This window comes from Sminthopsis crassicaudata, chromosome 3 (genome assembly GCF_048593235.1).
Source record: "Sminthopsis crassicaudata isolate SCR6 chromosome 3, ASM4859323v1, whole genome shotgun sequence".
Lineage (NCBI taxonomy): Eukaryota > Metazoa > Chordata > Mammalia > Dasyuromorphia > Dasyuridae > Sminthopsis > Sminthopsis crassicaudata.
Window position 1 is genome coordinate 50,102,871 of NC_133619.1, and position 26,890 is coordinate 50,129,760.

At 36.7% G+C, this 26,890-nt stretch overlaps 1 protein-coding gene across 4 annotated transcripts in view; it reads right to left on the reverse strand.

Annotated features, from left to right (window-relative positions):
* TRPC1 (transient receptor potential cation channel subfamily C member 1) overlaps positions 1 to 16,542 on the reverse strand; it is a 64,538-nt gene extending 47,996 nt beyond the window's left edge. For 3 of the 4 annotated variants that reach the window (XM_074298431.1, XM_074298430.1, XM_074298428.1), the window contains exons 1-2: positions 15,278 to 16,542; positions 1,429 to 1,583 (exon numbers count right to left, since the gene is read on the reverse strand). In XM_074298431.1, coding sequence (XP_074154532.1) covers positions 1,429 to 1,583; positions 15,278 to 15,761 — 639 coding nt within the window. In that variant the 5' untranslated portion in view covers positions 15,762 to 16,542. The remainder of the gene's footprint in view (positions 1 to 1,428; positions 1,584 to 15,277) is intronic. The other variant, XM_074298429.1, reaches the window with a different exon arrangement.
* Positions 16,543 to 26,890: the final 10,348 nt, after the last annotated feature.

Consider the following 26,890-nt stretch of genomic DNA (forward strand, 5'->3'; position numbering starts at 1 on the left):
GTAGTATAAACTATATACATAATAGTATAAACACATACATACACATATATAAATACATGTGTTTTAGAATATACAGATAAATGCAGTTAAAAATTATTTTTCCATCATCACCAAGAAAATCAAAGGTCTCACAAAAGTAATTTTTCAGAGAATTGAATCTTATCCTTTAAGTTTTTCTCTTATATTAATCATTTTTCATGTAAACCTAAATCTATTCTAAATTTCCTTGTCATTTTAAATATGTTTCTATTGTTCAGTCTGACTCTGAGGTAACATAACTTGCCCATAATCACACAGCTACCATAACATGTTAAAGGCAAGAGTTGAATGCAAGTCTTCTTGAGTCAGAAGTCAAATTTTTCAAGCATTATGTCAATCTGTCTCTCACACTGTATATGTATAAACATGCATGTATCTATGTGTGTACTATGATAAACCCATTACATGTATCATATATTCACACGTGTGTGCATGCACATATGTGTACATCTACATATATGAACATGTTTGTGTGGGTGTCAAGTAGCTCACCAAAAAATTATATAGACAGATACACATAGATGCATATATGTATAGTTCATAGTCTTCAACACTTTTCTTTTTTCTATTTGATTAAATAGTTTGTACCATTGTACATAAAGCTAAGAAATGTAATTATAATCAGATACTAGAACTATTTTCATAAATTATGTATGTAAAACAATTACTTTATCATCATACCACCTAAAATCATCACATGCACTTTTGCAGACAAATAATTCATCTTAAGCACTAAGTCTCATTAAAACTTAAACAAAGAAAAGCAATAGATTTTAATAAGTTATTCTGGATTCCTAACTGAATTCTTCCAGGAGTTGGTAAATATACATTCTCATGCCTGTCCTCCTACCTGAGCTGATTTGAAGACAAACGGAAAAGATCAAATTTTCTAGGAAAAGATCATTCACCTTGATCTGTGATCAAACAAATAAGATTTCAGGCAAAAAAGAAAAGAAAAGAAAAGAAAATTTTATAAAAATTAACATGAGAAAAAATGGTCAGAATGGAAATAGCTTTAAAAGACAGTGATAAAATTTGCTATTACAACACTAAAATTGTTTTGGGATACAGAAAATTTGTTCTCTTAATTTTAGAGAAACATTTATTCTTGGGAACAAATATACTATACTATTAAGTACCCTTTCAGCATCTCAAGCATGGTTATGACCATAGCTCACACACACACACACACACACACACACACACACACACACACATATAATACTGAGAGAAATTACAAGGAAATTAGGACTAGAGAAATCAAGCATAATATATGCAGTTCCTGTAGGAAAAGTTTTTTTAAAAAATGAATCAGAAACTAAAAGAAATTAGAAAACAAAGAATATTTGAATTATCTCAGTTATTAAGTCAAATTAGTTAGCCTTGTACCTGACAACCGTAGTCCAAAAGAAGTTGTAGAATATCCAAGTTTTCATTTTCAATAGTTATGGTAACAGCATTCCTTCCAAGCACATCTACGCAATTTATGTTCATGTCACCTGCACTGTTTTCTTCCAAGAGCTTTTTAACCATATAATAGTCACCTAAATAACCAATACACAAGCATGACTTAATAACAATAGTACATTGAATGAATAGCTATGAAAATAAATGTAGTTAATTATTTTACTGATTTAAAATACTAAAAAAGCAAATTCTCTTTATTGTTATTAGAAAAACCCTATTTGAAATATGCAAAGAAAAATCTAAGTACTTTCTTGCTCATAATAAATTGCCATCTCATTTTTAAAAATCTTATTGATCCATATCATATGAAACATGAAAACCAAGAAATTTAAAAGATTGATTTCAATAACTACAATACATTCATACACAGATAAGAATTTAAAATGACTTTGGAAACCTAGACTATGTTATTATTGTTATATGAAGAATTTAATGCAGTATGACCAAAACACTTATATACAGATAAGAAAAGTAATATGGAGTCCACAAGAACAGAAATAAATGCTGAGAATAAGAAAAACTGATATAAAAAATTAAAAGAAAAATGTAGTTTTGAAAAACAAAAAAGATATAAACTCAGGATTCCAAAAGAATATTTTAACTATTCTTTTTATGTACTTAACATTAACAAAAACAATCAAATGAACATGTAAACCAAGGAAGAAGAGTTTAACCAATAAGGCAAATCAAATGAATTAAATAATAAGCATCAAAATTGCCTAGTCCTTTGAAAATTGTTCCATTGGGAAATGTATTTTTATAAAGGTCAGCTCCTTTTAGATTCTGAGTAATGGACTTTTGTCTTTTATGTTTAAGGAGAATGTTTTTCTCCAATTTTTCTTTTAAGGAAATCTCTTTTAAAAAAAAAAAAGCATTCATGTTTTTGCATCACTTACTTCTGGGAGGAAAAATTCTCCTTTTCTTCCAGGTTGAGTTCTCAACAATATCAAATAAAATCCTATAAAACATCCAATAAGACCTCCAACTAAAATTTTATCAATGTAACGACCAAACTAGAAGTGCCTTGAGAATGTAACCATGATTCATTATTTGCATTATTTCTTCTTTCTTCATTGGCTTTTTTTCCAATTATACAGAATAAACTACCTTTTAATGACATTTTCATTTACACTGTTGTAGGTATTGTGTATATTATTCTTTCGAGTTTATCTCACTTTTCATCAGGTCAAATAAATCTTTACATGTTTCTCTGAGTTCCTCATTTTCATCATTTCATGGCATACAACAACAGTCCATAACATGCAGTTATGGATAAATACCAACCTTCTATTAAGCAATTCAGATTGTTCAAAAATTTAAATTAGGTAACAAGTTTGTTAAGAGAGAGTTTCTACAAAACTGGTAGGGAGAAACACTTGTTTCAAGTATAATGGAGGGAAATTTTTTAAAAATGAAAGTACATAAGACAATTTGGCTTCTATAATTCATTTACCATAGCTTTTTCAATCTTTCCCATTCCAGTAAGAAATTGTTTTTTCTTTAGCAAAATCCTTTAGATACAATCAAACCCATTTATTTTGTTTATACTTATTTGTTCTCTTTGAAGGCTAAATTCTATAATTAAGATACATATATAACACCTTTTTTCAGTATTTCATGAATTTTTTTAATATTTAAATTGCTGATTTGGATATAAATTTTTTTGTTTCCAAACACTCCCACCTCCAATTGCTGTCTAATTTTTCCATTTTAATTGAATATTCTAATCCCCAAAAGAAAAAAAAATGTTCCTCAATGATCTTTATTCTTGGATGAGGGCTCAAGGTACTTAGCACATGAAAGTATTAAAAGTGCATGGGTAACTCTCTACCCCATGCACTTTTAATACTTTCATGTGCTAAGTACCTTGAACCCTCATCCAAGCAAGACCTGCCATACACAACAATGTTCTATGCTCTGAGCTTCTTTTTCCATGTCCCATTCTCTATTGCCACTGAAAATATTCTCACATACCTAGAAAAGTTTCGAAAAAGTAATTTATACTTGGATGCTAATAAATAGCAGCTTAGTATACTAGCATTCCAAGAAGTTATCTGAATTTTAAAAGGAACCAAGTTTTATTTCAACTCAAATAAACTAAACTACTCTGGAAATTCTTGAGCCATCAATAACAGGCTGAAATGAAAACATTAGAGTCCACAAATCATGTAAATCACAGAACAAAAGTGGCTTGCTTTTTCTGTCTATATCTAATACTGTTGCTAAAACCAATGATTTAACATGTGAATTCCCCATCAAGCAGTTAAGAAAATTACAAAATAAAATAAATTTCTGACCTCCCTAATATTCATAGATTACTCTCCAAATACTCCTCTCTTTAGGAAAAAAATATCTTGTCTATCCTCATATTTACTCCATTAGCTGCCTTAACTCATATTAAGCTAATTAGAAAGCTGAGAAAGTCTTGGAGAAGATCTGGTTTCCTAAGAGAATGCCTCCCAAATAAATACATTGACTTTACATAAAGTTATAAATATTTGCAAGCCATTTACAGTTAGAGTTCACTTAATTTAACAATTCAACAAACATTTAGTAAGCTCCTATAATGTGTAACCTCCACTGAACTCCTACTCCAAAGTTTTATCTTGGCCTGGAGGTCACCCTAGGTTCTCTGAGTTATGAAGTATATCATAACCTTCATAAAAGTTTTGAGGCTCTAGTTTCATTTAAAAAAAATGTAATCTGCTCCCTGGCAATGACAATAAAATCATCTCCTTTGGACTTTGTTAACTCAGAACCCAGTCTGAGAAAGTGGCTGTGCCATTGAAGAGGATGAATCTGGGTAGATCAGATTCAAAGCTCCAGCAAGCCCTATTATACTAAAAAAGATTTCAGAGGTAAGGGAGTAGAAATTAATTTTTTTTCTGGTATCTAAGAAATAGACTTTTTTTTTTTTTTTTTGCTGAGGCAATTGGAGTTAAGTGACTTGCCCAAGTCACACAGCTAGGAAGTGTTAAGTGTCTGAATCCAGATTCGTACTCAGGTCCTCCTGATTTCAGGGCTGGTGCTATACCTACCTACTGCACCACCTAAGCTGCCCCAGAAATAGACTTCTAAATTCTAAAAAACTCAACTTCAGAAAGTTGATCATCAGATCAGGGAACAGAAAACTTGGCCCCAAATTCCAACCCTGTTATTTATTACTACCTGCACAAATCAATCTTTTCTTCAAAATCAGGGAATTTAAAGACTAGATCATCTCTAAAGTTCCTCCTAGTCTAATGCCTACTATCCTAAATATTTTATGCATATTATAATACAAAGCACCAAATGAAGTACTTCAGTGAAAAACCTCATACTTTGTTTATTCAATTCCTGCATATCTTCTCATCTGGCATGATCCTGTTATTTACAAAAATTCCCCCAAAAGGATCTATCTGATGTATAGAAGGCTTCTGGGTCTGGTTTGATTTTTTAAATATTGGATAGCAATGCAACTAAGCTGTCCCTTTTATTATTATTCACTTTTACTGACAGACTTTTCCTTTCCTGTCGCACAAAGAATTTCAAAGCTATGAACGACCTTAGAAGTCCAAAGCATATGTAAACAACTTAACCAAGGATCCAAGTTATATAACCTTCCTACGGATTTTTGTAGCAACAAAACACCTGAGATCATTAAAAGAACAATTCCCAAATGTGATCCAGCCTGGTTTCCCCACCTTCTATTCAATTATAAAATCAGCCTGCCATCAATTAGTTGGTTTTTTTTTTTTATTTGATAATGACAAGACAAACCTAGGTCTTTGTGTCTTACTTCATGTTGATACTCAGCAGATAATCCATCAAAGTAATTTCCTTGAACAAAGATGGAAATATGTACCTGCATACAGGATTTTTTATTATGGGTAGAATACACTGAGTTTGAAGCAAGCCTTTATGGTTGCATTTTGTTCTACCAAGTGAAATGCTTTTTTAAAAAACTCAAACAACAAAACTCAGCATGATCTTTTATTCACCACACAGCATAAGTTATATGACTGTAGAGATGACACATTTTAGGAAAGTATATGCAAAAGCCAGTCTGTTCCTTTCTCTTGTTTTCAAGTATACCCTTAATAGGTGCATAAGGCACTTTATAAGTTTATAGAAATAGAAAGCAGTGACATGGGTTGTTAGTTGCTGTCATTTGGTTCATAGGATCACAGATTTAGAAATGGAAGGGACTTTAGAAGTCAGAGTCCCCCCCTATTTTATAGATTAAGAAACTGAGGCCAAATTATAGTGTTTCTGGGATCATTCAAACCAGGTTCTTCCTGACTCAGTATTCAGTATTCTTAATCACTACAATGTTGTCTTACCTCTCATTCCTACCTGTACTATCTGCATTGATAAAATTCCATTTGTATTTTTTCCATTATTTTAATGTAATCTTTTATTATCTATTTAGAAAAATTTATTATGTGCTCCATTTTGGTGATATTCATACTCGCTTCCAATTTATTTTTAATACCTTTTAATTTTTCCTTTTGTTTATCCAATAACTTCCTTTTCTGAAGTTTTTTCCCTTTAATTTTCTCTCACAGCTTTCTTAACAATGTTATTTCTTGCTTAATACCTTTTCCTAGGCATCACTTTTTAGAGCAACTGAAGCTAGCCAACATTTTCTTTTTCCATCTGTTTATTAACTGTTACAATATTGAATTGTATTGCTTCTTTATTTTGCTTGTTTTCTGAGAGGTGATAACCTGGCTCTCTTCCAATCTCTCATTATATTACCTGGATCAAAAACTACTATCTTCAAAATTCTTTCCCCAATAGTGTCACTATTTAGCACAAATTTCTAAATAGATTTTAGTTTGATCTTCCCAAGTTCTTCCTCTTAGATGCCATAGACACTTTCTTACAGTGGATTCTGAGTTAGCAGAGTTCAAAGTTTATTCTTTTTAGCCAGTGAAAAGTTTACAATTGAAATGTTGGAAGATTAATTCCATGTCCTATTTATTTGTTGCACCCCTTTCTAGTTTATTTGCAAAACTGCCTGAGCTTCATGCCAACTTCTCTGCAAATTGGTTTTCCCCCATCAACTTTTTTTTTTATCATTCTCCATACTGTTTACAATTTTCCATAATAGATTTAATATTCTAAACCAATGCTGCTTTTGTCTGCTGTGTCTCTCCATTTAGGGAGACAAAGAAAGTATTTCATGGTTAAAACAATTTCTGGCTCTTAGCTTCATCATTGTGGTGATTAGTTTCCATCTGTTAAATTTCTCTAAGGAAGAGTTTGAATCAATATCTTTCACTTTGTCTATTTCCTATTTTTCAGTTGCCATTTCTAAAAAGTCGAATTAGATCTATTGTAATAAAAGCAGATAATATGTTCATCTCATGTTTATGTTTTTCTTCCAGTGTAGCATTGATTTTAATTTTTTCTCTAAACAGTTCATAATCAGAATGTATACTGACAGCTGATTCCAAAATAACTGGTGTTGGTAACTATTCTGCCAGTTAAAAAGCAGGATGAGAATACTGTAATTCCATTGATATGAAAGGAATTCTTGGGTAATAATACTCCCTCTGCCAGGAAGTCAGGACCTTTTCTGAAACTTAAAGAGTTTTACAGAATTGCCTAGAGCACTGAGAAGTTGGGAGGAAACCCTAGGGACTTGAACATTGATCTTAATGGCACTAAGGTTGGCTCTCTCTCTAATACTATTAAAATAGTCAAGTAAAAAGTTTTTACACAAACAAAACCAACTCTGCTAAAATTAGATAAGAAGCAGGAAACAGGGTTTTTAAAAACCATTAAAGTAAGTTTCTCTGATAAAGATCTCATTTCTAAAATTTAGAGGAAACTGAGTAAAATTTATAAATCATTCCCAAATTGATAAATGTACAAAGGACGTGAATAAGCAATTTTCAGAGGAAGAAATCCAAGCTATTATTAGATATATGAAAATATGCTCTAAATCACTAATAATTAAATAACTACAAACTAAAACAACTCTGCAAGATACCACTTCACACCCATCAGATTGGCTAAGCTGACCAAAAAAAAAAAAAAAAAAAAAAGGAAAATGGCAAATGCTGGATGAGCGTTTGAAAAACAAATAGTTTAATGCTCTATGAATAGAACTGTGCACTGCTCCAATTATTTTGGAATACAATTTGGAATTGTGACCCCCTCAAAAAACTATTAAACTGTGCATATCCTTTGGATCAGTGAGTGGTATAGATACTCGGTCTATATCTCCAAAAGATTTTAAAAAGAGGAAAAGGATCCTAACAACAAAAATATTTATAGTAGCAAAGAATTGGAAACTGAAGGGATACTCATCGATTGGGAAATGGCTGAACAAATTGTGTCACATGAATGTGATGGAATATTAGAGTGTCATAAAAAATAATGGAGATGGTTTCAAAGAAAAAAATCTAGGAAGGCTTATATAAATTGGTGCAAAGTGAAGTAAGCAGAAGTAGAACAATTTATATAATAACAACAATATTACAAAGAGAACCAATTCTAGGACTTAGGAACTTTGATCAACACAATGATCAATCACAATTGCAAAAGATTTATAATGAAACATGAACTCAGTGCATCTTTTCTTTTCACTTTTTTTTAAAGACAATGTAAGAATTTGTTTTGTATGACTATATATGTTTTAATGGGTTTTGCTTTTCTTGTCTTCTCAATGGATGGGAGTGGGGAAGACAAAGAAAGAGAATTCAAGAGTTGAAAAGAAAAGAAAAATGAAGTTTTAAAAAATAGTCAAGTAGATTTTATGAAAATATTTATATTTTAAGCTTCTAGGTAATCAAGTCTTTGACCTCTTTAATTTCTTGAATAAGAATCATATTTTTGAACTTTAATTCTGATGTATTCCCCTGTGCTTGCCTTCACATAGTATATACATTCACAAAGTATATACTTAGTTTGGATCTTATCATATTCTTCATGAAATCTAGGTGAAGTATACTCGTAAATAAGAATCCAAATCTTGCCTCAGACACTCAGGGCAAGTCCTTTAACCTCTCTGAGACTTAGTTTCTTAATCTATAAAGAAGAGATAATAATAGTACTTACATGTAAGGGCCCTTTAAATGGGCGAAGCCACAGTGCAACAGGAGATTTGAGTGGCAGAGTAATAATCTCTGTGGATATAGGACTGCCCTGTGGGTGGGATCCTGTCCATATTGAGATAACTTCGTAATGGGTGACAGCTCTCTCGCTGGTTGGCTGTGTGTGTGACCTTACAGGCCCTTTATAAGCCCACTGCAGACAGCAGTCACTCTCTTTAACCTGGCTCCCTAGCCTGGGGTACCCAAGCCAAGCCAAGCTGATGGATAGTAGAGAGGTAAGAAGTTTGGTAATGAACATGTGGGTCTTTAGACCAGGTATTCACTAGGGAACTGACAAGTCAGGATATTATGTGAGTAGGTATAATAAAGGCTTTTAAGATTACATGTGGCTGTTCTTGAGCGTGCTACTATAGATTCAAGAGATTGTGGCCAGAGACCTTTGAAGGCCTCAGAGGAGGCAAGCCGGGTAGAGTTGACACTGCAAAGGTCAGTGGTCAAAGGCACTCTGTTGGGCCTAGGGCAGACTAGTAATTGTAACTGCCAGGAGGGCATGTTACACTTTACATGACAGGGTTGTGAAGAGCAAATAAAATATTTAAAGTGTTGAGCAAACTTTAAAAATAAATATATACATATACATATATATGCAGGATATGTATGTATGTATGTATGTATGTAGAGAGAGAGAGAGAGAAAGAGAAAGAGAGAGAGAGAGAAAGAGAGAGAGACATAAAAGAGAAGAAGGGAGAAGGGGAAAGGAAAGAGGGAGAGAGAAAAGGAAGACTGGAAGTTAGGAGAGAGAGAAATGAATATGTATATGGTATTATCAATATGCTTTTTACTTCTTTATCTGTAACAAAATATCATTGAATTTGAAAGTTGGATGTCATCTCAGGAACCATCTAGTCTAATCTATATATAGAAAAAATCTTTACTGTAACATACCTGACAAGTATTAATTGAGTTTCTGCTTGAATACTTGCAAAAAGGGGGAAAACTCACTCTTCCCCTTCCCCCCCCCCACATCATTGAAAGTAAGTCATTCCACTCTGCAGCAGTTCTAATTGTTAAGGAAGTTTTTCTTGATGTCAACTAAACTGAAACATTCAACCATTGTTCCTAGTTCAATCATCTGAGGCCAAACAGAATAAATCCAATCCCTGTTCCATCTGAAAGTCTTTCAAATACAATCATCACAAATAAATAAGTAAAAAATATGCACCAATATGTCTTTATGGTCTACTTAAGATTATTTTGATGCAAGGAAAAATGAACAAATGTTTCATAACATTTGGAATTTTTGCATTTAAGATGCCATAAAATCACCTTTATGGGCCCCTGAAAAATATCTGGGAGCTAGCTCAATTTATTTTTAATTTCTTTATGGTCTTTGGTTTCATTGAAAGCAAAAATATTGATATAACGGTGGCTCAGTTTCCCGAGTAGCATGGTTCACTTTGTTCAGTGGCTCACTGCTTACTAAACAAAGATGACATGCCAGAATTACCAATGATTAAATTTACATTTGCAGACATTCTGCATAATTCTGGAATTTTTACCAAGTAACAAGTACCTTATTCTGCTCTATGAGAGCTTTAGGGGGCAGTAAAACATTGAGGACTATTTTATATTTTAATTTGTTTCATGATGTCATTGTCAGAAAATGTGTTTACCTATTGTCCAATTTTCTTAGTAATGAATCCTAATTGGGCTGATTTTTGAAAAGCAGACAGTTTTTGTCACTAGAGCAAAGTTTTTTCAGTTTAGTAGAAACTACTAGCACATGCTTCAAGAAATAGGGGTCGCCCTTTATGCCACAATAAGACACTATACAATACTGACTGCACCAATTCAGAGACATAATTATACAATAATGCGGGGGGGGGGGGGGGGAGCAGGGCATTCTCTAGAGCAACATATCTGTTCCACACTAATCCAGAATCATTATATCAACAATTAATAAGAGTTTGCTGGGCTACAGGCACTGTGCTAGGCACTAAAAATACAAAGACAAAAATGAATCTGGTTCTACTTACAAAGAGCTTACATTCTATTTAGGAAGACAGCTACATTAATAAGTATTTGCAAAATAAATGCAGGGTGATTTTGAAAGGGAGAACACAAGGAGCCAGAGAAATCAGGGAAAGTTTCCTATAGAATTTATGTAGAAACATACACTTGTTACCAAGTATTTAGAAAAGATCATTCTTTTATAGAAACAGAGGATTTGTAAGCTACAAGAGATTGTTGATATCTAGCCCAGTCAACTCATTTATCCATTCATTCTCCTGTTCGATGTTTATTGAACTGTTGCAGATAGTTGTTACATGTTCAATATTATATTACTATACTGCTTCTAAAATTCTGAAGTCAATGATTTTTCCACCACAATTTACCTTTCCAATAAAATCAAGTAATTTTGATTCATAAAATTTAAGAAGCTCCAAAATCTCTTCTATAGACTATCTCACTTTGGAACTAAATGACCATCTAAAGCTATACTCCTAGGCTGATTCTATTCAGGTGTCCCTATATAAGATATATCCACATTCTTACAACATTCTACTGATCAAAGTGTAGATCCCCGGCCTACTTCTTCTGTGAAAAAGCATCACAGTATGGTGCAAAGAACAGTAGATTTCATAGGTTTGTATTTCATTGTATTTCATTCATTATATTTCAAATGACACTGGCATTTAATTGTATGTACATTAATTTCTATGGGTCTCTATTCTCCCAACTATAGAATGAGGGGGTACCTTTCAGTAATAAAGTTATTCTCATTTTTCTACCTCTGTTTTGTTTTGTTTTTTACTTATGGTTCCATTCTTATTCTTCATTAACTTAATCAAGTATACAAAGGTCTATTCCTCCTTCCACTGGCATCTGTGTAGCTGTAACCCCTATGGTAAGGGTAAACAAGGATAAAGAGGAATTTACCACCCACTGCAACCAAGAAATTGTTTCTCATCAACAGGGAAAATTTATACAAGAAATGTTTATTACAGAATTAAATTCTTTAAAGAAGGAAAAAAACAATTCCCTGGATACATATTTGCTTTGATACTATGAATATCTTGCTTGCTTCTCTATCTTTAATGTTTAAATTTAATATAAATAAACCAAAGCTCATTTTTCAGAATAATAAAGAAAACAAGTTAAACTCTCTCTGACTGTGAATGTGTAGTCTTCCCCTAAAGAAATGGTTTTAAATATGTTCTTTTCTGGCAAAGAAGTTTGTGGTCCATGCTAATGAGAGAATTTAATCTAGAAATGTTCATCTTTGCATTGGAAACAGTAGTACTATTTTATTTGAAGAGGCCATTCAAATTACAGATATTTTGAGTAGATTTTCACAATTTTTATTTAGTGAGGATCTAGGATGCACAAAGTTTAAAAGGAAAAAGTGTATGGCTATATTTCAGTAACATTTTAATAAAAATGTAATTATTAATAATTGTGCAAGATATACCATTTCTCCAAATTAGACAACTTCAGTGTTTATCAAAGCCTTAAATATATAAAATAATCTTTTCAAATTTTAATTTTTAAGTCAATATTTAAGTCATATGTGTTTGTATATATTCCTCTAAAAGGCAAACAATTTTTACAAGGAGTTTTACCAAAATGAAAAATTTAGGAAAAATACTTAATTACCACTATCATAAAACTAAAACTATGAAAAAAAAAACTTTACCTTATACCTTCTAAAAATGCTGATTTTCTTCAGTAATATACCAGATCCTGAGACAAATTATATATCTAAACCCAATTCAAAATGCATGTGTTAACATTTATGGTATTTCATGCCAATCAACTATCCATGTTAAAGAAAAAAAATATTTTTAATGAATTTTCAGGGGCAGTTAGATGGTGTAGTGGATAGAGTACAAGCCTTGGAGTCAAGAGGACCTGAGTTCAAATCCTATCTCAAACACCTAACACTTACTAGCTGTGTGACCTTGGGCAAGTCATTTAACCCCAACTGCCTCACAACAAAAACAAACAAACAAACAAAAAATAATTTCCTGCAGCTAGGGGATATTCCTATATGAAAGACCTTTCCTGGACTTTTAGGTTAAACAAATCAATAAAATAAAAGCAGACTGCTTCCTACCACCTGAGATGAGGAATGAATAAGAAATTAGCCAATTCCTCCTCTACCACGGCCCAGTTTGTTTCTCACTTTTTTTTATTTTCCTTAGCTTGAGAATAAAAGAACTAAGTGCAGAAGATCCTTCATTCTTTGCCAGACCTGGGAAGTACTTTAGGCCACAAAATAAAAAACCTAAAAAGTCCAATAAAAATATAACCTTTCTAGACCCTTAATCATAAAGTCCTTGAATTGATGGTTTTATCCTAAATAATAATGAAGTGATTGAAAGATGAATTATTAGCAGATTAAAATTACAATAACTTTTGCCCCTTAGATTACTGAATTGACTTTGGTATTTGAAAACTTAAAAAAGACAGGAATGCCTGAGTGCTAGAATATGATACAAACTAAAAAGCCCAAATAATTTTTCTCCATTTCAGAATGGAAAATTTATCAGGGAAAAGAAGTTATGGGAATAAATCTATTGTATCCAATCTATTGTATGTGTATGAAAATATATTAAGTGACGTAAGTGTGGCTACAAGGGCGGCTTTGCACTCCCCTTCCAAGTTATGAAAAATGATCTTTAAAAAGCAAAGGCTTTAAAGTTTTACCAGCTGCGACAGTTTCTTAGTTTCAGCTTTTTCCTCCTTCTTCTCCAATGTGTCTCTGGACTGTCCTTATTCTCTCAAAATAGGGAGTGCCTTGACAAGTAATTAATTGCCCTATTATCTGGTCAGTGCCTCAAGGAGCAAACTGAATTATAGAGCTTGGCAGTAAAGGGAAAGTCAAGGTGTAGATGTCATCTAGGTAATGACATCTACACCTAAGAACAGACATAAAGGAAGCCAAGGAAAGTGCCATCCAACAGCAGGTGCTACATTTGCAGTTGCAATCTCTCAGAACTGTTTCAAGCAACTATTTCCATAGGAAGAAAAAAGAATGCCACTTATAATGAGATCCAATTTTCAAATATATTGTAACCTCTCTATCTAAAGTTTTTATTGTAATACTTATCTAAAGACTGATTCAGAACTTAAAACTTAGGATAATTCTAATGAACCACGGGGTGAGGGAAGTATATACTCTGAAATAGTATTGAACTTCAGAATACAGAATCTACACCAATGCTAACTGAACAGTGTAATATCCTATAGTTCAAATATTAGAATCTTTATGAGGGAAAAATGTATTTTGATTGTTCTTTGAATTTATTTTTTGCTTAATCAAAGGCTCTAGCCACAATAGATACTGAACAAAGCATAAATAAATGCAATTTTTTTTAGCAAAAAGAATATCTTTTTATTGGTGTGAGCTGACAAAAATATAATCTGCTAATGGAGATATAATTGCTTCAATATAGTTATTAATATTAATACCTATATATTTCAGTGAGTCATGTAAATCAAATCATATTTTAAACTAAGTGGGATTGACTATTAAAGAAATCCATCAACCTTTTTTGCAAAACAAAAATTCTTGCAAAATGAAATAATACTTATTAGGGTAACTACTTTGTATCAGTGTTGAAAGTCTGGATGTTTCTTTGCCAGATTTCTGAAAGTATATAACGAGTCTAAAAGAATTTAAGTTTCTATTTATTTTCTCTGATATATAAACAAACAAACCCACCCTACTTTTCAAATATTAAACGGCTTCCCACTCTTTTGAAGCTCTCCATCACACTAGAAAGTCAGGCTATCATATTTAATTTTCCAGAAAAAAATTTACAAAGATGAAAACAATTATAAAATACACTTTCCTCCAAAACTTAGTAAAAATAGATTCACTAAATTTATAGAATAATCCTTTTTCAAATAAAATATTATCTAGTCCAATCCTCTTTTTTTTAATTGAAAATCTAAGCGATAGGGAGGTGGAGTCACTTGTCCAAGATCATACAGCTGGTTTATAACAGCAGGGATTCCAACCCACTTTCCCACTGAACTAAGTTCATACTCTTATATTTTTGTTCTATACTTGTTTTAGACACTCTGTCTTCCCGAACCTTTGCTTTTGAAGCTCTTCTAGGAGAGCTTTCTCAAGAACTAGATTAAGAAATTAGTTTGCAAGAAGGGCTCCATTCATCTACGACAGTTAGTTGGGTGTCCCGCAGAGAAACGCAGACACTGCCCCATTACCTCTTCTCTTCTTTACCCCGGAGGCTAATAAGGGTTCGGCTGCAGAAGCTGCTTGGGAAGGGGGAAAGGGGAAATTTTGATTTAACCGGGAGGAGGGTAACTTCAGTGGAAAGCAATGAAGCTTTACAGAGGAGCTGGTTATGAATTCTAATTCTGCCACTTAATTCCGGGACATCGGGCAAATCCGTAACGCTGTTCCAAGTTCTCTCCGTCAGCTCCCCAATGCATGCACCCCATCTCCATCGGCCGGACCTGGTTAAATGGGTGACGGGACAGAAGGTTTCTTTCACTGGGGTCTCAAACTGGGGGAGGGGTTTCCCCTTCGGGGGACTGAGGCAGTTCGGAGGCTACTTCGGGTGTTGCCTGGAGCAAAGAGATCAGTCCCGATCCCCTGAGGGCCGGGGGCCGGGTAGCGTCGGGGCGGGGGGCGGGTCTCGGGCTGCCCGGCCCGGGTCCGAGTGGGGGCGGGGGCGGGGCCCGGCTCTCACCCTTGTCGCAGGCCAGAAGGAAGAGCTTCTCGTCTAGTGTGGTGTCCTCCTTCACCTCCCGCACGTCCTTCAGCGCCAGGAGCCTGGTCGGGGAGGAGGACTCGGAGGAGCCCGAGAGGTCCGAGCTCTGGTACAGAGCCGCCATGATGGCGGCCCATGAAGGGGGGGATCCGGGGGGTGGGGAAGGGGACGGAGACCGGGACGGGGACGGGGACGGGGACGGGGAAGGGGATGGGGACGGAGGGGGGGCTTCCTCCGGCCCCAGCCCCGACCCCCACTCCGCCCCGTGGCTGGAGAGAAGCTGAGAAGCTTCCACGGTCCCCTCGTGGCGCGGCTGCTCCGGAGCCACCGGCGTCAGTGCACGAGCTGCGAGAGCTTCACTGACAGGCGACCGTCCCCCACACCCGCCAGCTGGGGATGGGAAAGCGCATGCGCGGCCCGGGGCCGGACGCCCCTCCCTCCCCATGCCCATCTCTAGCCCCATCCCCACCCTCTGGGACGGCCCGAGGGAGCGGGGCTTGAGGGACTCGGCGGGGGACTGGGATGGGAGAGGCTCGGGGGAGGGTGGCACGCGACGCGGAGTGGAAAGGAGAGCGCGGTGCGAGATTCTGGGAAAGAGGGCAGGGAGACCGGCGCGGCGCCCGGTGTAACGGGAAAGGGCGCACGGGAGAGGAGCCCGGGATGCGGAGAGGGAGCACAGGCGCGGAGCCCGGGATGCGGGAGAGGGAGCGCGGGAGCGGAGCCCGGGATGCGGGAGAGAGAGCGCGGGAGCGGAGCCCGGGATGCGGGAGAGGGAGCACAGGCGCGGAGCCCGGGATGCGGGAGAGGGAGCGCGGGAGCGGAGCCTGAAAAGGAAAAAGAGCACCGCGCTCGGAGACCAGGATGAGGGGAAGGAAAGGAAGCCCTGGCGCGGAGCCTGGGAAGCGGGGAGATGAAAGGGAGTACCCGCCCGGGATGTGGGGAAGGAAGTGCGCCCACAAGGGAAAGCGGGCAGAGGGGAAGCCGCAGAGAGTGCGGTCAGATGAGGGGACGCAGCAGGAGTTCCAGGGAGAGCAGAGCCAGAGAGGCGCAGCCAGGAAAGGTGGGACAAAAGAGGGGCTAGTGCAGCGGAGAAAGAGTTCGGGTACGCGGAAGGAGGCGGTAGGGAGAGCGAGGGTCGGGGAAGGGGGGAAAGACAGCTAGCTCGAAGAGCTGGGGAGAAGGGAGGAGGCCGGGAGAGGGGCGCAGGGGGTCGGGGAAAGGGAGGGGCAAAGCAGCGGGGGAAGGAGCTCAATTAAAAAGGTTAGGGAACACAGCGAGGGGAGCATGGAGAGGGGATGGGAAAGGAGCTCAACCGGGAAAGAGGCACTAGGCTGCAGGAAAGGGGGGGCAGATATGAGCCCGAGGAGCTGGGGGAAGGGTGGGAAAGGAGCGCGAGGGGGAAAGGGGAGCCGGGGATAAATGCGAAGCAAGGGAGAAGGGAGGGGGGAGGGAGGCAGGCGTGAGGGGCAATGCAGGTCCGGGAAGGGGGCTAGGAGACCCACGAGGACCTTAAGGGGGGCTAGCAGAGACAGCTGTCATCGAGGTACAGGGGAGGGGGGGGCAGGGCTGGAGGAAGGGGGCCAGGGAAGCAGGGAGAGGCGCTGGGGGGGGGGAGAGAGACTGGGAAAAGGAATATGGGGGGAGGAGAATCCGCAAGGGGGAGGGGAAGAGTGCCTGGGGCAGTGGCGAGGCCAGCGGAGCCCGGAGCAGGAGCCGACGCGGTCGGGCCTCGGGTGCTGCTCTCCAATTCGCTCCTCACGTCATCCTCGGTCTCCCGGGAGCGGCGAGGCCGGACCCGACTTGCAGCTATGGTGGCCGAGGAGGGCACCTCGCGTCTTCTCTACAGACGTTTAGAATGAGAAAACAGCTTCACTGTGTAGCTGGGGGGAGGTTGGATAGGAAAACCTAGGTTCAAGTCCAGCCCCTGCTATCACCTGGCTGGGTGACTCGAGAACAGACCCTTAACCTTCCTAAACTCTGGTGCTCTAGAGTCTAGTCTTAGATTTAAGCTTCTGATCTGCCTGGGTCTATGAAATCTAGGTTCATACAGAAAAAAGAAAAGAGCATTTCCACCCAAAAGGGACATTTGGATATCAGACTAAGAGTTTAAGCTATGGAAAGGGCCCTGGAAGCCTTGGAGTCCACTTTCCGCATTTTGCTAATCAGGAAACTGAGGCCAAACACGTTTAAGTGACTGCCCCAACATTACACAGCGGAGGCCGGATAGAAACTCGGGATTCCAAATCCAAGGTACTCTCTACAGACATTTTCATGATGACCTTGCACAAGATTGTGGTGATTGTAATGAACTTGAGACTAAATAAATTCAAAAGCCTTTTTTAAATGCGTCTTATGTGCAAAGTACTCGGGAGCTGGGGGAGTCTAATTAGAAAAGTAAAGCAGAGTTCTGAAGTTCAGACTCTAATGAGGCAGCTACAGGGCCCGATCTGGTCATTTAATCTTGGCCAGTTTTTCCCCTGCTATCACTTCCCAACAACTACTAACAGAATCCTTATAATAAAGAAGAGTTCAACAAAATCAGAGAATGATCACATCTGGCCCCTTGTAGTTCACCACCTAATTCTAGGGAAAAGAGAAAGGGCTTCCTGTGGAAATAAAGTTTGAATGGATTCCATGAAGCATTGGTGAGGGAAAACTATCATCTAAAAGTGGGTTTGGGGACAGGGTAAATGGGAAGGGGAGCCTTGCAAAGACAGAAAAAGAAAAGAAATGTTGTATAAGGAGAGGTTTGTGTTTCCTAAGCCTGCAAAGGTAAACTGAAGCAGGATAATGACAGTGCATTTTAAGACAAATAGTTGGTTGATATTTTATCTTAGATGCAGGGAGATGTCTCTGCATATTTGGAAAGGGATATGGTCAAATTGTGCTTTAGAAATAGTTATTTGAAAAACTAATTAAAAAAATCAACAGTTTCAATAGTCCAGTCAAGAGACAGTGAGGACATGAACCTAACTGATGTCAGGGTAAGGGGAGAAAAAGGAACAGATGGGAGATGTGTTGGAAATCTGGCAGCTGAGTAGTTACATGAGGGGTGAGGGAAAAGGAAGAAGAATGGAGAATAACTGCAAGGCTTCGAACCTGGATGACTAAAAGAATCATGGGGTTGTTCAACAGAAAAGAAAAGGACAGGAAGAAAGGACAGTTTGTTGGGAAATAATTGTTTTGTGCATATTAAGTTTGAGATCTCAATGGGACATCTATTAGAAAATATCTAGTAAATAGAATGTTGGTGACATGAGTCTGAAGCTTGGGGAAGAGAGCTTTTAGACATCTGTGGGAGCACACTTTCTGCCAAAAGCAGAGCAGTTGGTAAGTTCTTGAGTAGTCTTAATGCTTATTTTATTCTTTGTAAATTGGAGGAAAGGACTTGGGGTGCTGTTATTCTGATTCTGATGAATATGGAGGAAGTTGTACTGAAGTAGAAATAGAAAAAATAGCATTTGCATAGTGCTTGAAAGTTTGTAAAGTGCTTTGCATTTGCTTCTTACCACAACCCTTTGAGGTAGGAGCCAATAAATCCTATTTTATATATGAGGAAAAAAGATTTACAGAGAGAAATGACAACCAATAAGTGTTAGATAGGATTTGAACTCAGATCTTCATGTCCAAGTCCAGGAATCTGCTAAGGAAACAAGTAACCAATTTCTATTATGGTAGAGGAGAGGAAGCCGCATCATACACACTTAATACATATCTTTGATCTAGTGAGGCTGAATTTCAAAGTTCAAAGAATAAGGTTTCACAGTCTAATATTCCACAGGAGAAATGAGCTCAAGAAATTCCAGAATCACAGACTTAGAACTAGAAGGACTTATCTATCCCATCCATTTCATTTTACAGATTTTACAGATCTGAGGTCCATGCATCTTAAGTGACTTAACTGAGGTCACACAGATAACAACAGAGCTTGAATTTAAATCCACAACCTCCGCCACTAAGTTCACACATTTGCTGTCACCTCTCTTTTTTTCCCCCCTGAGGCTGGGGTGAAGTGACTTGCCCAGGGTCACACAGCTAGGAAGTGTTAAATGTCTGAGACCAGATTTGAACTTGGGTCCTCCTGAATTCAGGGCTGGTACTCTATCCACTGCACCACCTAGCTGCCCCGCTGGCACCCCTCTTTTAGATACAAAGCAATGGAAGCAATCTAAATTGATCTAGGAAGACTGGATAAAGTAAATTTAGGATTTAGTCCGATTAGGACTGTTTCAGATAGAGGAAATAGCTTTGCTACATGGTCAAAAGCTGGAATAGGGGGTATTGAGTGTGAGGGAAGGTTAAAGGGGGTGTTGGTGAAAGAGAGTAGAAGAGAAGTCTAGGAAACCAGTTTTTGTTTTGTTTTATTTTGTTTTTAATAAAAAAATCACAGGTTAAGTAGAAAAAAAATCATGAGGATGAAATGTTTGAAGACTTAGATTAGAGTAAGAGTCATAGGGTTGCCTAATCCCCATCTTCGGGAATGGTATGACTAGAAGCATTTTTGGACAAGTAAAATGAAATTTAAGAATGATTCTCTATGAATATGTAAAACAGATTAAAGGAGAAAAAAGCTGGGAAATGCTGAGATTTCAATCTAATAGTTAACTGGTTGAAATTACAACTGAAATAATAAAGTGGGGGAAAAAACAGGTATTTGAGAGATGTTGTGACATAAAATATAGCAAAGATGTGACTCTTTGAAGTAGTAATGAAGTAACAAATATGATTCCCCCAAGTCAGTAGATCAATATGAATTTAAGTGCCTGCTGTTTGCCAGGCACGATGCTAGGCAAAAGGAATAGAAACAACAAGAACAGCATAGTTCTTACTTTCAGGCATGTTACATTGTAACTGGGGACAAATAAGTGGCTTGTAAATATATACAGAATAAATATAAAGACAATACAAAGTAGTTAACTAGAAGAGAGCAGGGGAAAGATTGGCAAAGGAAGATTTGTTGTAAAAAGTCCTGCTTGAATTGCATCTTGAAGGAATTCTAGGAAGCAGAGTGAGGAGGGAATGAATTCCTGACATGGGGACAACCAAAGCCTAGTCACATGGGGAAAGAACAGGAACAGAGAGAAAGCCAGTTTGTCTGGAGAGGCTAGAAAGAGATAGAGGCTGGTTGAGAAGGCCTTTAAAAGCTTAAAAAAAAAGATTTATATTTTATCCTAAAAGCAACAGGGAACCACAGCAGTTTCCTGAGTAGAAGAGTGACATGATTAGATGTTCATTTTGGCAGCTATTTGAAAGTTGGTCTGAAGTGAGAAAAAGAGAATACAAGGCAATTATGCTAATTTGCAGGTTGATACAATTCTCCCCCCCCCATTGGGGTTCAATAACTTGCCCAGGATTATATAGCCATTGTCTGACACTAAATTTGAACTCAGAGCCCCCTGACTTCAGGGACCCTGCTCTATATCCACTACGTCACCCTGCCTCCTAATATAGTGGAGGGATAGGTGATAAGCACTCTAAACTAAGGAAGTGGTTTTACAGTTAGAAGGGAGGAATTGGATGCAAGTTATATCGTGGAAGGAGACAATCATAAGGGGGTTGGGGAGTGGAGCAAAATGGTAGAGCATCCTAAATTATAAACGGTATTTTCTTGCCTAGACATGGAAAATAAGAAAGACTGGAAATAAAAGAGTTCTTATAACAAAAGCAGCTGTTAAATTCAATCCCTTAATATACTGCATTGTTCTTTGTATATAAATGATTATATGGAATTTCAGATTTGTCTCTACTAATGTTGATGGAATTCTATTTATTTTCTTGATCCTGGAGGCCATACTGTTTATCGTGTTTCTTGGTAAAGATGCTGGAAGTGGTTTGCCTTTTCCTTCCTCAGTAGTTTAAGGCAAACCAAGGTTAAATTACTTGCCCAGGGTGTCACACACCTAGTATGTATCTGGGTCTGGATTGGAACTCAAGTTTTCCTGATTCTAGGCCTAGTACTTTATTCACTGAACCTCTTAGCTGCCTTATCTATTACTCACATCCTATAGAATTGTCTCCAAAGGATCAGCAATGTAATTTTGCAAGAGAGCTCTGTTTTATGTGGCTGAAAAGCAGTTACACAGACTAGTCTATTTGAAAAGTAAATTCATAAACATGGCCTCATAAGAGTCAACCTTGAATCAACTCAAGCAGATATTTAAAATAAAAACAAAAATTTAGTAAATACTGAAGCATAGTTAAATGTATAGTGGGGTTGTTAAATCTGTTAAAGCAATAAACATTTAAAAATAACACAAATCACTATATCCCTCAACTAAGTGATACACATTGATAAGATCTAGTACTTTTTAGAAAGTTTTTAGTCAGATCATCAAAAAAGTCTTTTAATATGAATATTCAATACAAAAGATAATGTTAAGTAATTCTAATTACTCTTCTAGGTTAGTAATCAGGAAAATATAAGCTCAAAGAATCAGGTTTACAAATTATATACAAAGGAAATAACTTAGAAACATCCTAATCAAAATTATTCGTGAATAAAAATGCCTGTTGAACTTTATTGATTTTAAGATGTCAAGGATATGAGATGTTTTCTGTAAATACTCAGAAGATAATAAATGATTCTGGTAAGAAAAGGGGGAACTGTCTAAAGAGATGTATATGCACATAAAGGGAACTAATTTATCAATTTAATTTTTAAAAAGACTTGTAAATGGAGTTTCTTAATGGGGTTGGGGGTGAGAATTAGGGAGAGCATCTAGAACTCAAGTTTAAAAAAATGTAAAAAATTGTTTTAAATGTGGGGAAAATATAAAATAAATGGATAAGAAAAAAAGATGTAAAGAAAGTAGAAACTAGGGTAGTTAACTGAGGATAAGTACAAATGGATGGCACAGTCTCATAAGAATAGCTAAATCTCAGAATAAGAGGAATGCTGATTTCTAGCTAGACTGAGAGAAAGAGGAAGTATTGTTTAGAGTAGTTTGCTGTTCTGAATATATGATATTAATGAATGGAGGAAAAAAGATAGAAAGAGTCAGTTCTTTGTTTTGTATTCTCTCCAATCAAGGAAAATGATCTTCTGAGTAGAAAGGAGTGAACAAAAGGGGTTTATGGGAAAGGGAAAGTGATGAATTAGTAAATGGCAAGAGAATGGGGTACTGACAAGGAAAGTGAGTTTGCTGATTTGCAGTCACCATTTTTTTAAATGGTTGAAAAGTGGAAAAGTGCCTAGAGCAAAAGAAAACAAATATGATATTCATATCTTGAGCTGGGAAAGAATAAGAAGTTTCAAATTAAGCCATAGTTTTACTGTTTTCAATATTCTAGAGCAAAGCTTCTTAAACTGTGGGTCATGACTTCATATGGGATCACCTAGCTGAACATGGTGATTACAAAATTATGATTTATCATCAGTAAATGTTTGATTTGTATACTTATTTCATATACTTATATAGCCAGGGTTGCATAAAAATTTCTTTGGCCAACGAGATTTTCACTGGAAAAAGTTTAAGAAGCTCTGTTTTCTACCATATTATTAAAGGCATGGTTTAGAATCGTTTAGAAATGGAAATGGCAATTACTGAGATTATGAGTTCATCAATAATATGTCATGCCAGAATAGATTACTTTTTTGAGGATGCAAACCCCTCTTTGCAGAGAAAACCTTTAAAATATAACACATTGCTACTTTCTCTATTGCACTGGTTCTTAAAGTGTAATTCTTGGACTCCAAGGGATGCTCAAGATTCTTCCAGAGGGTCCAAGAATCAAAACTATTTTTATCATAATATTAAGACATTTGCCAATTAAAATAATTCTCCCTTTTCTAAATACATGTCTAGGTAAAGTCAGATTTTCTTCATCTTCAATTAAAAGGCTATGAATAGATTAAATGCATGAATAGACATGCAAATCTAATATTTTCTATATAGAGCCAATGATGAACTGTGTGTCTGTGTTTGGATTAGCCTAGCTAAACTCAGGAAGGCTCATTACTACAGCTATTGAAATTCTTAATGACCATTTAGAGATACCTACACCATTGAAATTATGGATTTTAAAATATGTATAATAGTGAAGAGAGCACTGGATATGTTTTCAAAAGACTTGTGAAGAGTCCTAGTCCTGCTTCTTACTTGCTGTGAGACACTGGGCCAGTCTTCTAAGTTTCCCTAACCTTATTTTATTTCATCTGTAAGCTGAGGGTTTTTATACTCCTGAGGCAGATGGATAGAGTGATAGTGTGGATAAATTCTGTGATCCCTTATATGAAGCCATTATTTATGTATGATTAAAGTGCCCCTAAGTGCAGACTCATGAATAATGTATTGTTTCCAACTAATTGTTATGTCTTTTTATTCAAAGTAACTGCCAATTATGGTACTGTACAGTACTATTATCTAGATGACTTTAAAGCTGCCAATAAACATTGCATCATATGAATGACTTTGCTATGCCCCTGCTTGCTTCCATCTGCTACAATGAGAACAATTTGTTTACTCTCTTTGCATATGCAATAATTTAGATAATTCACATGTTTTCTTGCTGTCACCCACTTCTTCCTTCATCATCCAACACATCCCTTTTCCCATCATTCAAAGGCCATTTCAAGTCAATATTGTTTGATCTTCTACAATTGGAAAAATTCATTCTCTCCATTTTACAGAGGTCATACTAGGATTTAATTGCAAAATCAAGACTAGAACCCATTTTTCATTTAAAGTCCAACAATTCCATTACTATGTTAGACATTTAACAGCTTTGCTACCACTTACATATGCTTTTTTCAATATTTTATATTTTAAACAATAATTATATATATGAAATTAAAACCCTTCTGAAGTCAAGAACCATGTAGTGTCCCATTCTGTCATATTACTGGGTATTTTATAAAATACTATGGGTTTGGATTTGGTAGTTTGATTAAGTTAATATCTACTGGTACTAAAACCAACATTCCCCTGAAGCATTTATGACAAATAATTACAATGGTCTGTTTCTCTTATTTTGTAGCCCAACAGGAATTTTCTTTGTGTGATCCAGTGCTTAAGCCTAGCATTTACATAAAACTCCTAATTGAAAGGAAAAATGTTTCCATGATGCTTTTGACCACTATGAAGGGTAGAGTTGAGAGCTTGGAAGAGGAGAGATTCTAGGCATCTTCAGCTGTTAGAGAAGATTTGATGTTCCAGACTTTCTTCAGGGAAAGAAATGCTAGTAATAGGCCAAAATATAGAGGCCACACTCAGAGATTTTATAGTATTTCCCCTTGGTGAAATCAAAGTCAGTCTGTCCTTCTTCCTTCCTTCCTTCTCTCTTCCCCTTACTTCTCCCTCCCTTCTCCTCTCCCTTTCCACCCCCCCTCTCTCTGCCAGTCAGAGAGTTCATTTGTTCTGTGTATTGTCCATTATATTCTAATCTGTATGATTTCTCTTTGCTTTCAGCTTGGATGAATAGATTTTTTTTTTTTTTTGCTATGCACTATGTGTGATGATTTATGAGAAACTGGCATTTGAAGGAAAGAGAATCAGTCAAATTTTCAGCTACAGCTTCCTTATTAAGGAGTAGTGCCTAGAAGAATGGTGTGATCCTAAAATTTATTTCTCTATACTTTCAATAGTTGGGGATGGGGAGCAGATAAATATAATTCTAACCTGCTTTGCTGTTTCTGAAGAGAGAAAAATGATCAGCTGTAATCTCCTGAAGTCTTTCTCTGCAGGAATAAAGTCTCCCTTGTAGAGGAGAAGAGAATACAGAGGTATCTATCTATTTACTTGTCCTTACAAGCCATATTAAGATAGACTCACATAGACACATATAACTTAAAACTACAGTCAGGGACTAGCAGAACTGCTCAGTAACTCCAGACCCTGGACAGCTCCAGATTCTCTAAAGAAAACAAGTGGAGGTGGACCCAAACCCTCAAGAGCTCTTTGTTATATAGCATGTCCCCAAAATCTTCACAGAGTTTTAATCTTTAATAGCTTAAAGATGCAGGAAGGCTTTTGGGATACTGCATTATGCTCTTTCTTGGTTCTCACAGTGATCTTTTATTTCAGTCCATATCCCTCCCTCCAAATAGATAGATGAGAGCTTGTCAATCTGGCAACAAACATTTATTTAGTTAAAACTAGGCCAGCTAAAACAGTCAAATCATTGGAGTATTCACTGAAATTATTCTATCTCAAATCAGATAATCTTAAATGTCAGCCTTCCTATCTTTTAAGTGTATCACTTGCCTGGTACAAGAATACTTCCACATAACACTGATCTATAAAACATAATGAAACAATGTTACTTCAGGCAATTAGCTACATCAGAGCAATTAATCAGCAATCTTGCGAAGCCTCTAGTAAATGCCAAGTATTGGCAATACAAAAACAAAGGTGAGTCTCTGACCTTGAATTCATTATCTAGCAAAAGAAGACTATATGTATATGTGTGTGTGTGTGTGTATAATATCTGTATATAGAAGAACCAAAATCCAGACAATAAAAAGCTTAAAATCAGCCTGAGGCTCCTAAAATGATCACAGAAAAATATAGGGAATGTGTTGTACTTGGCAGAACTATATTGCACAGTCGTCTAGCTTGGACATTCTGAGACCTGAGATGTGGTGCTCTGGCAGACCAAGTTTTCAAGAAGACTCCTGGAAAGACCCTGCCAGAAAAGAAGAATGGAGAACTGCATTTGTTTAATGGAGCGGGGAAGAATGAAATAAGCACACTAAAAAAAAAAGGTTAACGCATGAAGAACTGATCACCTGGAGGCAGTTTTCTAAAGGAGACCTAAATATGAATGCAGTGTCTCTAGATACTGGGGATGGATTTAATGAAACTGAGTATTAAAAGAAAATCCAGAATATCCTGGAAAGTACAGAAAAAAGAACTCATTCTTCAGGCCTCTCCTGACCACTTATTTAAGATCAATAATAGTTCTCAGATGAGTTAGGATATTAGCTATCTGTAGAAGCATATATACATATACAAGACATATAAATATATATATGTACATATATATACATATAAACATATACACATATATTAGAGGCAAGATGGTCTAATCAGTTAACAAGCATTTCTTAAGTGCTTTCTATAGATAAGGCACTGTATATAGGAGATAGAAGGTTGACCCAAGAGTTAGGAAGATAGGGAGTTCAAGTCACTGATTGTGTCTGGGTAAATTGTTTAATCTCTTTCTAACCTGGCCCCCTCTTTAAGATAGTTTTTTTAAAAATGGGTTAAGAAAACTTATTTTGATAACTTTCCATTGGTTTTCTATGTTATCCTACATATTATGCATTTGAAAACATTTTCCTCTTTATTTTGCATATATAGATTTCATATATGTATCTGTATATATAGAATTTATAGTCATATATACTATCATATATTCATATATATATTATCCATAGTTGGAAAAATACAATCTATCTCATTGAGAAACAGAGGTAAAAATATTCAGATCACTACTCCAACCCAAGGAGAGCAATTGGATTAGTGAGGCCTAAAGCTTGAGCCTGGGAGTAGGAGCCTAATCTCCCTTTCCCCTCATACTTACCTTGAAGAAAGAAACTGACAGAGTAAGGCAATATGAGTGGCCCAAGTCAATGATAACCCCTCTTTGTAT